Source organism: Gopherus flavomarginatus, chromosome 10, assembly GCF_025201925.1.
Source record: "Gopherus flavomarginatus isolate rGopFla2 chromosome 10, rGopFla2.mat.asm, whole genome shotgun sequence".
NCBI lineage: Eukaryota > Metazoa > Chordata > Testudines > Testudinidae > Gopherus > Gopherus flavomarginatus.
In genome coordinates, this window is record NC_066626.1 from 61067223 (window position 1) to 61081892 (window position 14670).

Consider the following 14670-nt stretch of genomic DNA (forward strand, 5'->3'; position numbering starts at 1 on the left):
ATCTATAAAACAGATTGAAGTAGAGGTTAGAGGCTGTACTGGAATCAGCATCAATTTATTTTGGGATACGTCCAATTTGCATGGCACAAACATTTTCCATTATTTTCTTTGTTGCTGCTGTCTTTGTGATGTTATTTAAATTCCAGTGTTCTTTTCAAGTTAAAGATGAAGATGGAAGTTCTCTAGAAGCACTTTTGATTGAATGTACGTATTTAAGTTTATGCATACAACTTTTTTTCCTGGTTGCTCTATCTTATTTATTATTTACTTGTGTAACTGTAAGTGAGTAGGTAGAAACAAAGTTGTTCATTTTTTTTGTTTGGAAGGAATAAGGATTACAGCTCCCTTTAATGTCAGTGGAATGATGGCTGTCCTTTGGCCTCCGTCTTAGAAGTTGCTGAGCATTTCTATGAGGTGCTCATGTCATAGCATTCCCTCTCAGATCTGAACCTTAGAGTTCAGAAAATGAGATACTAGCACCTGAATCCTCTAAGCTTAATTACCAGCTTAGATCTGATAGCACTGCCACCACCCAAAAATATAGTGTTTTGGGGCACTCTGACCTCCCCAACCTTCCGTGGGGACCCCAAGAACCCAGGTCCCTTGGGTTCTTAAAACAAGGAGAAATAAACCATTCCCCCACCTTTCCCCCTCCCAGAATTTCCATCCCTGGGCTATCCTGAGAGATACTGATCCAACCTGTTAAATCACCATACAGAGAAGCATCTCCCTTTCCTTCCGCAAAGAAGCAAACAGATTCAAGGAAAACAGAGAGAGATTCTATCTCTCCCCACTCCCCCACCCGTCCTGGTGAGTTATCCCAATCCCCTGGAATAAAACAAGGGAAACAAGAAAAAAAATCAATCAGGTTCTCTAAAAAGAAATCTTTTAATAAAAGAAAGGAAAAAGTAAAGAATTATCTCTGTAACTTCAAGATGTAAATATTATAGGGTCCTATAGCTTACAGACACCAGAAAGAGTCTTTCCCCTCAGTACCAATACAAATCAAAATATTCCCAGCAACTACACATATAAACGTTAACCAGCCAGATCCACAATTGCAAATAGAGTAAAACAATCAAAAAGCCTAAACCGCCTGGTTTACTTACTACTTGAAAAGAAACTTAGAGAGCCTGTAGTAATGTCTGGTCTCTCTCAGACCCTCTGAGAGAAGAACACATAACGGACAAAGAACACACACAAAAGCTTCCCTCCACCCAAATTTAAAAGTATCTTGTCTTCTGATTGGTCTTCTGGTCAGGTGTCCAGTTCCCTGCTTGTAACCCTTTACAGATAGAAGAGACATTAACCCTTAACAATCTGTTTATGACAGATCAGCACCCTGAACTTCCATTAAAATCAACGGGAATTGAAGGTGCTCAGCACCTTTCAAAATTGTTCAGCATCTTCAAGATCCAGCTCCTAATTCTTTGCACTCTATACTGTTACCTCACAGTGAATTATTGCCTTGGTAATGTACCTTTTGCCATGCTCTTTTAGGTGTAATTCAGGATTGGTAAGCATAAATGTTAAATTGCTTAACTGTATCTCTGTTTTGATATTTTGGGGTTATTCCTATTTAGTATTGGTTGTTCTTGAGTGCTTTATGTGTAGTTTCATAACATTTTAAAGGTGGGTCTTTTACCATTTGCACAGTGTCATCCAGGAAGTCTGTAGCAGAGCTAGAAATTGAAGCCAGAACTCCTGAATCCCAGTCTGGTGCCTTAATTGTAAAACTAACTCTCATTGTATTTCACTATTTATGGTTGTGGTCTTGGCAAAAACCCGGAAGATCAGGGAAAAACATGAGCTCAATCAATTCTTTTCAAACCTCAAGAAAGATCAGATTTAGTATAATCCAATTTTAAATGAAAGTATGAACTTGTTCTTCTATTATCTGAATTAGTTTGCCTCTGCCTAATATACAGTATGGTATACATTCATACAGTACTGTGCTGTAAGTTGATGAGCAGAAAACACCAGCTGAGGAAGGTAAAATAATGGCCAAACTCCAGTTCAATTCAAAGTCCTTTCCCCAAGGCCAGCTTTATTATCACGAAAGGATTTGAAATGAGCAAAACACTTGATTCCAGCCAACAAAGGCCATTGTAGTTTTCAGCAAACTGGGAGGAGAGGACATAACCTTCTCTCTGGGAAACCTTTCCTGATTATTGTGTGGGCCTCTTGCCACATCCCCAGGGAGATTGTCTCAAGCCTTCTTTTCTTGAGATTGAGCCAGGAGTATTTCTTTATATAGCTTCCAACAGGTAGTCCCATGATATTTAGTCAGCTGACCCATATCCATATGTGCCCTTTCTGAAGACTACAACTCCCAACAATGAGCAGCCTTAAAAGAGCTATGTCCCTGTAACAGATGTGCTGCCTGCCCTTGCAGACCAGTGCTCTGTTACACTTACGTTGTTAAAACTTTTGACTGTTAAAATATATTTTATCTGAAAATACAAACTGATAATGAGACGAATTTAAAATATTTGGGGCCAGAGGTGAGGAGGCGCCTGCTCCCCTCTCCCATCACTTCTGCAAGTTCCTCTGCATGACTAATCCATGTCCTATGGTGGGGATAGAGGGAGAGAAGTTTCCTAGGAAGGAGGAACTTGGGATGGTGGCATTGTCTCAATAAAGAACTAAAATTCTAAAGCACATTACCAGTTTTAATGCTTGTCTAACTAGCATAGACACCATTAAAAGGAGATTGAAAAGTACTGATGAATAGTTGGAGACAATTGATGGCAATTGTCAGTGTGTGTGAATAATTGTGGGGAATCTGTTTTGGGATGGATTTGTATAGATGTGGGGTTTTACCCCAAGTGACTCCACTTCCACACCCATATACTTCTAAGAGGTTACAAACCCTGTCTCTATCAGTAGGCAATGCTGCAACTGTAACATTTCTAACAGAGGTGTAGCATAAACTGAAGTAATGTTTTCTCCTTGTGTAGTTATTTCCAATGCAGGAAATGAGTTGGGCATTGTCTATTTAAAACATTGTGAAAGTGTTTCATCTGCTAGAAATGTTTTCATTTTGTAGCTTTTATTTTTGTTTAAAGTTAATTTCAGTGATGTTACCTCATCGAGGGTTTAGCTCTGGCAGCTACAGTCTCAAGTTCAGCAGAGTTATCTCTGCTTGCCTTAGATCTAGAGCTCATAGCAACACATGAAACCATAGGCCAGTAACACATAAAATCATGAGAACAAGGTTTACTATCTTTTATCATTTTTATTACAGTTACCAACAAAGTTATGAATGTCACAGCATATACAAATCCTTGATATATCCATCCAGTTACAGCTACAGACATATTCTCATCGTCCTAGATAGTGTTAGAGTCTGATGGCTCGCTTGTGGTTTGATCATCAGTACAGGGATGGTTCCTGCTGGAGTTCTTCCATCAGAAACTCAATTTTCCTGCTTTGGACACCCCCTTTTTTATAATATGATTCTTTCTATACCTATGTTCTGCACATGGAAGTGTCAACCCTCTTGTTTCCCTTATTGGTCCGTATCCCCTAGAAACGTAAGGGATCCCAAATGCTAGAGGCTGTATAGGTTCTCTTTATTCTCATTAGCATTGACGAACAACTTGTATCCTGTGTTAAGGCACATGTTGGAAACAGATGGGCCTCTACAGCATTTTTATTATTTAAAATTAATCTTCCAGCTAATTTTTCACAATATTATGATTTGGTACCACTTTTCCCATAATCTTAGGGCATCGGGTTATTATTTGGTCACTAACTTATGTCAGCATTTCTTATCTCCAAAGCCTAAACTAGGTAAGCTAGAATTTGGAAGGCTTCAACCTACAGGTCTTGTGTTTCAGCCTTTCTGACTTAGACATCTAATAAATTATCAGTCTAAATGATGATCAATTTTATACTTCTATAATCCTACAATTTAACTCTATTTAACATACAATGATTATATATATCATGACATGTTATTTAATCATAACATCACACAATACATGGATAATAAACTAAAATCTTTGTCTGAAATGTGAAGTATGATTACTGCTTTGGCATTATATGGAAACATATTGTATATAATTAACAGAGTACTTTTGTTCATGGTAGCTACTAGTTTAAGTCAGTGTCAGATTGGAACCTTGCTTTTACTAGGGATGGGTAGAGATGGAGAGAAAAGAAAATGGGAAGGAAAGCAGAAGAAACATTGCAACAATTTTGGGCAGCCTATAAAACTGTAAATCAGTATATTTTACTTAGGTTGCATAGTTGCCTGCATGCAGTTTTATTGAACATAGAACCTATTAGGTTTGACATTGGTCAAGAAATTAAGGCTGCCTATTTCGATGCAGATAACTTAAAATACAAAGCTGAGCTTGTTTACATCATTTCTGTTAATTTAGAAAGAGAGACCGTTAATGCTAAAATGTAACACAACAATAGATTTCTCTGTAATGTTACCAGAGGTTTTCCTATGTTTATTTTCAGTCTGATTTCTTGTGTTTGTCTCTTTTCTCCAAGGGAGATGCATTAGCAAAGCGTGGCTATGTGATGGAGATATTGATTGTGATGATCAGTCTGATGAGGATAATTGCGAGAGCTATATGTGTGGACCACCAAAATATCCTTGTGCTAATGATACCTCCATCTGCCTACAGCCTGAGAAGCTCTGTAATGGGAGAAGAGATTGTCCTGATGGATCTGATGAAGGCGACCTTTGTGGTATTTTATTTTTAGGCACACTCACATCTATAAAGAATTCAAAATTATTTTGTTTCCCTAATACCACTTGATATTTTCTGTTTCCATCTTCCCTTTCTAAAGAATCTTATGTTAGCAGGATATTTAAATGTTCTCACAAGTAATTTGTACATTTACTATAATGTCCATATTGTGCTTGAAATTGTATCAAACCTCTCCAAAATGAAGCATGGTGAACAACATAGGTTCTCTAATCTAAGAACCTATCTTTTAACCTCTTAAAAATCCCTTACAAGGTACATGGTTGTAGCCATAAGCAGTTGAAAAGATCTCTTACACATATAAGAACACCTGTACTTAAATGTGCCTATAATACTGTCAGACTACACAAACTTAACCACTGTTGAATTAGATCACTACTTAGATGGGAGGAGAGTGTTTTTTTTTCTCCTCAGAAACACATTAGTATGCTGCAAAAAAATGTGATGTGTGGGTTATTTTGTTATTCCAAAGGTGTCATTCTTCCTTCTGAGTCAGTACTGAAGATTTGCCATAGCATGTTATTAAGATGCACCGTGCTCATCCTTTAGATGAAATGTAAAAAGAGGACTGTTCTGACAGAGCATACTCTATCATGCTGTCCAATATTATCTCATTGTTTCCTTGTACTCCACCGTTAGTCTGTATGTATCCATCTGTTCATTCTTATTTTTTACTTAGAGTGTAAACTTTTGAGGCAGGGACTGCCTTTTTGTTCAGTGTTTTTACAGTGCCCAGCATAATGATGTCCTGTTCTGTGATTGGGGCTTCTAGGCAATACTGTAATATATATATAATAAATACTGAAATGGCTGAAACGTAGGAAAGGAGAGGTGGTTACAAGAGTAGAGGTTTTATATCCTCAGGTGTACAACTCCTTGTTAATGGGAAATGTGCTCTAGTAAACTTTCTTTGGCTTGAGACACAAGGCACATGATGCTCTCATTAACCCCAGCCAATAGTTACCCCTTTATGTCCCATATATTCTGCCAGAGCACCATATAAGAGTCAGGATCAGCCCCCATATACTTACCATATTGCTGAATTTAATAAACCGTGCATAGCACTTTTTATAGACTTCAATTACTCCTTTGATTCAGTGCATTGAGCAAGGTTGGGGGATCTGATGAGGCAGCCAGGAAGTTTGTCAGATCTGGAAAGGTAGTGTCATTGACAGAAGAGCTCTATAATGGAATAGAAATCTGTGTTTGAGTCAATGTCAGTTTCACAGTATGGTTTCCTATCTCCACGGGGAGTTTGACAAAGCAGCACTCTGCCCCATCGTTGGTCAATATTGGCATTAATTAGTTGATTGGTAAGCTTGAGGAAGCAGCTGTCAGTGGCTTTGAGCAGAACACCATTCTGCTTTGAGATCTCTAATATGCTGATGACATTCTGCTGTTGGCTCTGTCTGGTGAATTGCTGAAGCTGATGGCTGATCTAGTCAGGCAAAAAGCAACACACTTTGGACCTTATGAATCTGGATAAAACTAAGTCCCTGACTATTACCATCGAACAGGTTTAGATTACAGCCAACTCACTATTTACTTCTCTGGACAGGCCTTGAGCAGGTGGCAACTGTCAAATATTTGGGCATCATCATAGACCATGTAAGAAGTTGCTTGAAAGATGTGGACACTCATATAGCAGCAGCCGCTGCCAGGTTTCAGGCATGCTTCAGTGGCCTCAGTGGGGATGTCATGACATCAGACTTGCCAAAAAGCTGCGGATCTATAGAACCACAATTATATCAACTCTGTTGTGTGGCAGTAAATCATGGGTCCTGAGGAAGGCCAAAGAACACTGGATTTACGTTTTCGATTCTCATCATCTTCATCTGCTGCTCCAGATCAAGGGTCATGACAGGAACAGAAATTAAGATATTTGATGCCAAATCCAGCAACCGCCTCTATCAGCACTAGTTTCAGCAGTTTCCGTGGAATGGACATTTTATTAGAACAGATGATCAACAAATTCTGAATCATTTACCAAGGAATACCACTACAGAGATCAAGCTTTGGTGGTGCGTAAGATTGCCAGTGATAGACGTAACTGATATAAACATAGCCAGACCACCGCAGGCACCAACGCAGAGATTGATCCAGGTGGCATTTGATCTTTGGGATTTTCTGTGATGAAGATAATGACAATAAGTTATTTGACAGCAGCGGTTTACTACTCGTTTACTAATTAGCATTAGGGTATTTATGACTGTTGCCTTAAAGTGTTAATATGCATTGCAGGATATTGGCAGCACCCTTGCCTATCAGTATTATTTTAATTAATTTTTACCCTTTTTTTCCCATCACTGAGAACCTTGAAGTCTGGAAAAATAAAAGGACCCTAAGAAGAAAGGGAACTACTTTAAAAAAATCACAAGGGAAACTGTCCTATAGAAGGACTGCTGGATTGTATACACTTTTTTTGTGCAGACGTAAAATTCAGTTTTTGAGATATATGTGAATCAGAAGAGCTAAGAGGCATGAATAAATTAGAAGATTCAGAAGAAAATCTAACGTCTAGTAAATAAATGCATTAGTGCACCTACCCTGTACTCCCAAAATTCACATTGACATTAGTACTTATAGGAAATGCAGGACTAGCTCCTTAATGTTCTTTAGGGTTTGTTTTCACAGCGTGTTTAAAAAAATAAAATAAAATGGAGAACTAGGTCCTGAAATTTCCTTTCACACTGGCTTCTTTGACACCACAGGGAGGCACAAATGTAACTGAGAGCAGACTCAGAATCTGTTGGGGGAAAAGCATAGCCTTTTTCTCCTATCCCAGAGACCCTCCATGCATTGGTTTAGGAAATACAAGAAACCTCAAGACACAGAAGACTCAGGGAACAGAAGGAAAAAGGAATTGAAGCCTCAGATTGCTGAAGAAATAAGGCACTTTGACACAGAGCCAAGTGCGCTGAGACACTGAATGCATTCCAAGGCACATTTGGGGTTACTGTATACTGGTTAGGAACAGAAAAGAGTATCACTGAGCTAAATAGCCTCTAGCCAATTTGAACAAAATCCAAACGTGAAGATATGAAATGTACAGTTATGGCATCCAAACAAATTTTAACTCTGTCCTGTAATAACCCCCTGCAATAGCTATGCAATTACAGTAAACACATTTTAGTGTTTGTAGTTCCAGTTTAGGTTAGACATATAGTGTTTTTCCCCTCTCCTTTCCTCGTAGTGTCATTGCAGGGCAGAATTTGGACACTGAATGCTTATTTTGGAGAGAATTACAACATCCCTGTAAATGTATTTTACTCTGAAATATATTATCAACCTTAAATATACTGTCCTATCTTCATGTAGCTTTTGTCTGAAAATTCCATTGTTCTTTTTACTAATTGTTTTAAAAAACCCATACGTGAATAGTAAACAAGAAGCCCAAAGAATGGTAGCATTAAGTAAACGAGAAAAGAAGTGTACCATCCAGTAAATACAAAGTGTACTGAATACATGAATGGTAAAATACCTTTGATAATCTATCAAAATTTGTAGTATAGATTGTAGTTCTACAATGCTAAAAACTTACTATCCTGTAACAGTAATGCAACCTCACATGTGTGCAAATTGAATGTACTATTTTTCTGGATAAGTATTCCAAACAAATATTTTTTCAGCAAGATTTAAATTCATTTTCTGATTACGAGAGGTTTTTAATTTCTTTTATTACCGAGAAGCTCTTAAGAAGTGTAGTATAATACAGCTGATATTGTTTGCAATTCCTAATGTTCTTTTCCGGTTATTTCAGATGAATGTTCACTTAACAATGGTGGATGTAGCCACCAGTGTTCTGTAGTTCCTGGAAGAAGAATTGTGTGCTTCTGCCCTCCAGGACTTTATCTAAATCCAGACAACAAAACCTGTGAAATTGTGGATTACTGTACCAAGCATCTTAAGTGTAGTCAAGTGTGTGAACAGCACAAACATAGTGTCAAGTGCTCCTGTTATGAAGGCTGGAAGATCAATAATGATGGTGAAAGTTGCACTAGTATTGGTAAGCTGAGATTTAGGGCTTCTTCACTATTGTAGGGTTCCTTATTCCTTCTAATAAGAAGTGTAAAACCAAGTAAAATAAGGTTAAATGATTGACTGAATGTCAGCTCCTGGGATCTGAGATCCACTGTCCTTCCACTCTGAACCTCGGTAGAAGAGGGAGGAAGGACCATAACTTTTAATGGATGGTGTCATCAGTTCCATGGGAATAGAATCATCATAATAATTGCGTTATTTATTATATGCACAGAAGTAGTGCCCAGAGGCCCAAATCAGGAGAATAAGGGCCCCAGTGTCGTAGGTGCAATATAAATATAGAAAGACATTCCCTGCCCCTGCCTTGGGGAGCTTGGATATTAAATGAAAGCTACTGGGTTACCTACAGCAGTCTCAGCGTCTCCAGACTAATGTATCCCTTTCCAGAATCTGATTTATCTTGCATACCTCAACTTTCACCTCACTTAAAACCTACTTGCTTACAAAATCAGACATAAAACTACAGAAGTGTCACAGCAAACTTACTGAAAAGTTGCTTACTTTCTCATTTTTACTGTGTAATTATAAAATAAACTGATTGGAATATAAATTTTATAGTTACCTTTTATTGTATAAGTATATAGAGCAGTATAAACAAGTCTTTGTATAACATTTTAGTTTGCACTGACTTTGCTAGTGTTTTTTATGTAGCCTTTTGTAAAAGTAGGCAGATATCTAGATGAGTTGATGTACCCCTGGAAGACCTCTGCATACTCTCAAGGGTACGCATACCCCTTGTTAAGAACCGCTGACCTAGAGCTTCCACCTGCCATTAGAGGATTGTTCCTTACAGTTATTTTTCTAATATTTTTGTCAACTCTGATTTTAAATATCTCAAACTATAGTGCTTCACCAAATCTTTTGGGTGACTGTTTCACAGTTCATCAGATTTCACCATTAAGAAATTCTTCCAATCATTCACCTTTTTCTCACATTCATGCCATGGACTGTTTTTGAACCAATGAGCTAGACAGGAAATCTTGTGTATCACATTATCAATCACCTGAGATAATTCCATTAATATCCAATTCAGATATTTTGTAAATGACCTATTCTAAACCATCTAGTTTGATAGTAGCTGAGCTAATTCAAACATTTCATTACATCTCCTTTGCAGTTATGGTGCAGTCACAATTTAGTTCCAATTAACAGCATGCCAAAGTACAAATTACACCTTATCAAAATAATTATTTTTTACTTCTTCTAAAATAATGAATTAAGATTAAAATGTATTCAGTAGAACTCAAATAAAAGAGTTCATTGCAACTCCCATTGTATTAGATAATTCTCATTGAATTTTCTTCAAATTCAGTAGGAGTTTGTTTGCTTATTCCAAAGTAGAATTTGATATGAGCTCTTTAATTTATTCCAGATTATTCCCACTGTTATCTCTTAGTCGACTTTTCTGGGTCATCTTCTAAATTTCTGCTACCTTTTCTATTAGTTACAGTTCATTTGTCTGACCTTTCAAATCACACAGAAACCACCCTGAGCACCATCCACAATGGAAAAAGCATTTTGAGGCATTCATTTTAATCTTTTTTTCCCCCATTCCACTGACCAATTTAAAGATGTTTAGTGCTACAATGTGAGATCAGGAATATATATTCTTTTTCAAGGAATGTCCCTGTGGATGCTCCACTTTAGGAGAATCTGCTCCCTTGTGCTTGTAATTGGAGAATTTCAGTAACGGTGCCTGGTTGGGTCACACAGGCACTGTTCCCATCTTGCACCGCTTCTGGCGGTTACATGGTGCTGTGTGACCAATCTCCCTTCAGTTCCTTCTTTACTGCCATTGACTTGAAATAGAGCAATGGGCAGCACCTCTCAGTATTATCTTTAGCTTAACTTTTATCTTTTGAATATTAGTTTTTAGAACCTAGTTAGGGTAGTTAACTATTTAACTAACTATCTCTTTCTTACCTGTGCCAATACTGGAGTTCATTGGGGCCTACCTCAACTCTCTGGCTACAGCCTCTTGGCCCAGTCACAGATTTACCTCTCTAGTCAACCTAATCACTATAATGCAAGCCAGCCCACAGACATTGGCCAGGACCTGCCTCCAGCTGTTAGGCCATATGTCAGCAACGGCATTTGAACTTAAGAAATTGAGTCTCTCTCAGTGAGCTTAATCAGAGTACACCTCCTAGCAATCACAGCATTCCACCACAAAGTGATCAAGTTCTCGATCTTCGCCCACCCAATCACTAAAGGCTTTCTCAGGGGTCTTCACAACATTTACCCAAAATACAAGCCCCTACTCCATTATGGGAATTCAATCTGGTGCTGTGATGCCTTACTGAGTGCCCTTTTGAGCCATTAGCATCATGTTTACTTCTCCACCTCTTGATGAAGGTGGCCTTGCTCATCACTATCACATCCACCCAACGAGTAGAAGAAGTGGGGGGCTTCATGGCACACCCTCCATACACAATATTTTTCAAAAACAAAGTGACCCTAAGACTACATCCCAAATTCTTATCTAAAGTAGTTTCCTCATTCCATTTGAATCAACCTACCTATCTCCCATCGTTCTACCCCAAGCCCTTTGGGAATAAATAAGAAGCAATGCTTCATACCCTGAATGTCCACAGTGCTCTAGCATTTTACATTGAGAGGACAAAGTCTTTCAGAAAGTCACTAAAGTTATTTCTTTTCATCACGGAACTATCTATCTATCTAACATCTTATCCAAACAAAAGTTGTCTAAATGGAAATCCAGCTGCACTGACCTATGTTATCACCATCAACAGTTACAATCCCCATTAGGGACTGTACACACATGCACTCTCTGCCTTGATAGCCTTCCTCAACAATGTGCCCATTGTGGACAACTGCAAAGCCACAATCTGGGCTTTAGCTCATATATTCACACAGCATTATGCCACAGAGCAGCACTCGACATCAGATGATCTATTTGGGCTTATGGTTTTCTCAACTACCATGACTGCTCTCCGACGGTCCTCCATTCCACCAAGTGGCACCACTCTACAATCACCTAAAGTTGAGCACCCATAGGGACACTCCTGGAAGAATCTCAGTTACTGCATAGAGTAATTAACCTTCTCTTACTCAGGCACTTTTTAGGTATGCAGATGCTAGAATCCCAAAGAGTGAATCTGTGATGTCGTGTTCAAGTGGTTTTGTATATTTGAACCATTTCATTACTCTCTGTTGCAACTTTTTTGTAAGGATACTTAGCCTTATTTCCAAATGACACTGAATCTACTATAATTATTTCTGTTACAAGCATTGATAATTTTAATATGTAAAATTCATATAGTGTTAAAGAAGCAAATGTCAGTGATTTCAGGAAAAACAGCTTTCAAAAAAGATTGCATTAAAACTACAGCAACAACATTTGAAAATTATACTTGAATTTAAAACAAATAAATACCATCAAATGTTGAAAATAAGGAAATGCACGGAAAAGGTAGTCTAAACATTTTTTTAACCGACTCCTTATGCCATCTAAGTTTCTCCCAGATAAGATCATTTTAAACCTCTATTTGATTCACCCACACAGTTTTTGATGAGGATTTACAATAGTGGTGTCTTTAGTGTGGGTTCATGGATTTAGTTGCACCCCAGAAATCATGAATCCAAGGGTAGAGAACTAAGCAAACATACACTTCTCTCGACTTGGTGTGAAAGGGATGCCTTGGTGGCAGCGGTTGGAGAGTGAGCCCACTGCATACTTGCTCTGCAGCAGCAGCTCCTGTCCTGTGGGGCTGGACCCAGCTTCCTACTCTGAGCATTGTGACTCGGTTCACAGAGTTGCAGCACCACTCAGGTTTGGCCTGGCCACCCTTCCATGATTATGGAGGGGTGGCCAGGGCAAATTTGAGTGAGTGGTATTATGAACTGGCAGCCAGGCCAATCCTGAGTGGCACTTCTCAACCCTTCCTGTGCGCGCGCACGCACGCACGCACGCACACACACAGAGGTTCCCCGGGATTAGGGTTGAGGTGCTGGGGCTGAGGTGCTGTGCCCCCTCAACCGTTTAGTGTAGTGCTCCCATTGACTTGTGAGGCTGTATCTGCCCTTGATTTACAATCTTAAACTCATGTGCACATAGATTTTAGTCAAGGAAAATAATGTTAAGTATGACCCTTGCCATTTTAGAATTTTTAAGTCGATGGAGTTGTTGTGGGTTGCACTAGCTAATGATCTAGCCCACTTCTGGCTCTTTTCATTTTAAAAAAAAAGACCAAAAATTTTAATCAACCTAATATTACTTCACATGACTGAGTATGTTCAAAACACATTTTGGCATTGTGGTAAGCCACATAAACTGGGCCAAATTTTAGTTGAATTTAAAAGTGTCTAAATCTATTGGCTCCATTAGGAATGCATGAGTATAACAGGGACTGGATTTCTTTTTCTAATATGAGTCAAAAATGTACTGACTTTCCTGGAGATGTGTCCATTTACAGCAGGGTTAAAACTGGTGTTGTGAGAATAAACCTCACCCACGCGGTCAGACTTCCTCTCATCTCACTCTAATTGCACACATTGGGGCAACCTTATTCCTAGCATAATTGCATTGGTTTACATTGTCTTGAAATGGGGAGGAGATTGGTCCATTGTACTAGAGAGCTAACTTCTAATCAGGTTTCCAATGAAAATGAAATTGTTCTGAGGGGAATTATTACTCTGATCTGAAACTAAGTTTGTATAGAATATCGCTTTGTGGTATTCAGTCAAACATTTCAATAGCACATAGTACTAATAATACTTAAGATAGTGATATAGCACTTTCCTTTTCAAAAAACTGTAAATTTATGTGTCTACCAGAAACCTAATGTGAATAGTACAAATATGTTAACTCAGTTCAGTACATTACTCATGGTGAGAGTACTAGGTGGGTGAGAGTTTAATGCCTGCCAATGGATGTTTCCCAGAGAAATATCCTGAAATGTAGAATAAGAAATGAACAAAAATCACTACCTTAAGATAGTGGGGAGTCTTTGTTTCTTTTCTTGTTTATATTTCTTCCCTTCTTTACTCCAATCTCCATCTTTCAGATTTCTACCTTTTTCCTCATTTCTCTTGGCTTTCCCCCTTGCTTCTATTTTCTTTTTCTTCCATGTTTTTCCATTTTCAACATCACCCTGTTTTTATCCCTTGTCATCTTCTTTGCTGCCCTACTTCTTCTCCTCTGCTCCGCATCGTGTTTCCTCTCCAACAGCAGTGGAGGAGGGACAGAAGAGTGAAGCACCAGCCCCAGGCTACCTTGCTAGAATGGAGCTCCATGCTGGTTTTCCAAAGAAGAGATGTTCTATTAATTTAAGATTTATATTGTTTGAGTATGAGTACTACACCAAAAAAGAGGCATTATTCACATACCAATTGAATATAACAAGTGCATTCTTTATACTCTCCCTCCTCATTTCCTGTTGTAATACTTCTGCACAGTAATGACTGGTGGTATATTACAGTTACACTAGAAAAAAATCATTAGAAAAAATTGAATGTGGTAGAAACAGTTCTATTGAGAGATATTTAAGCCCTATGTTTATATTCAGCCTTTCAGAAATCAGTATAGCAAAAGACAGTTAGATGAACTTTCAATGTAATTTTAGTAAGAAAAGCATGTCATAATTTCTTTAAATACTATAGCAACTCTTCTTCACATATATTAATGCTTTCAGTTTTCCCCCTCAAAAAATCATTTAATCCTAACTTTTTTTCTTGGTTAAAATGTCTGTTTACTGTAATATTCAGGGATATGGTTTTTTTAGGTAACTCACGACTTCTGAATGAATTAAGATGTAAATGTTGAATTTCAATATTTTAGGAAGCTAGGATACCAATTTGCTTTGGAGGTATGGTTAGAGAAGGCATAGTATAAGGTAGCAAATAAGTCTGGTAATGCATGTCAGCCTAAGGTCCAGTGACA

General features: G+C 38.2%; 1 protein-coding gene across 5 annotated transcripts in view; it reads left to right on the plus strand.

Moving 5' to 3' along the window:
- The window catches only part of LRP1B (LDL receptor related protein 1B), a 1302041-nt gene that overhangs the window by 820773 nt on the left and 466598 nt on the right, over window positions 1-14670 (plus strand). For all 5 annotated transcript variants that reach the window (XM_050969143.1, XM_050969139.1, XM_050969140.1 and 2 more), the window contains 2 exons: window positions 4507-4707; window positions 8488-8733. In XM_050969143.1, coding sequence (XP_050825100.1) covers window positions 4507-4707; window positions 8488-8733 — 447 coding nt within the window. The remainder of the gene's footprint in view (window positions 1-4506; window positions 4708-8487; window positions 8734-14670) is intronic.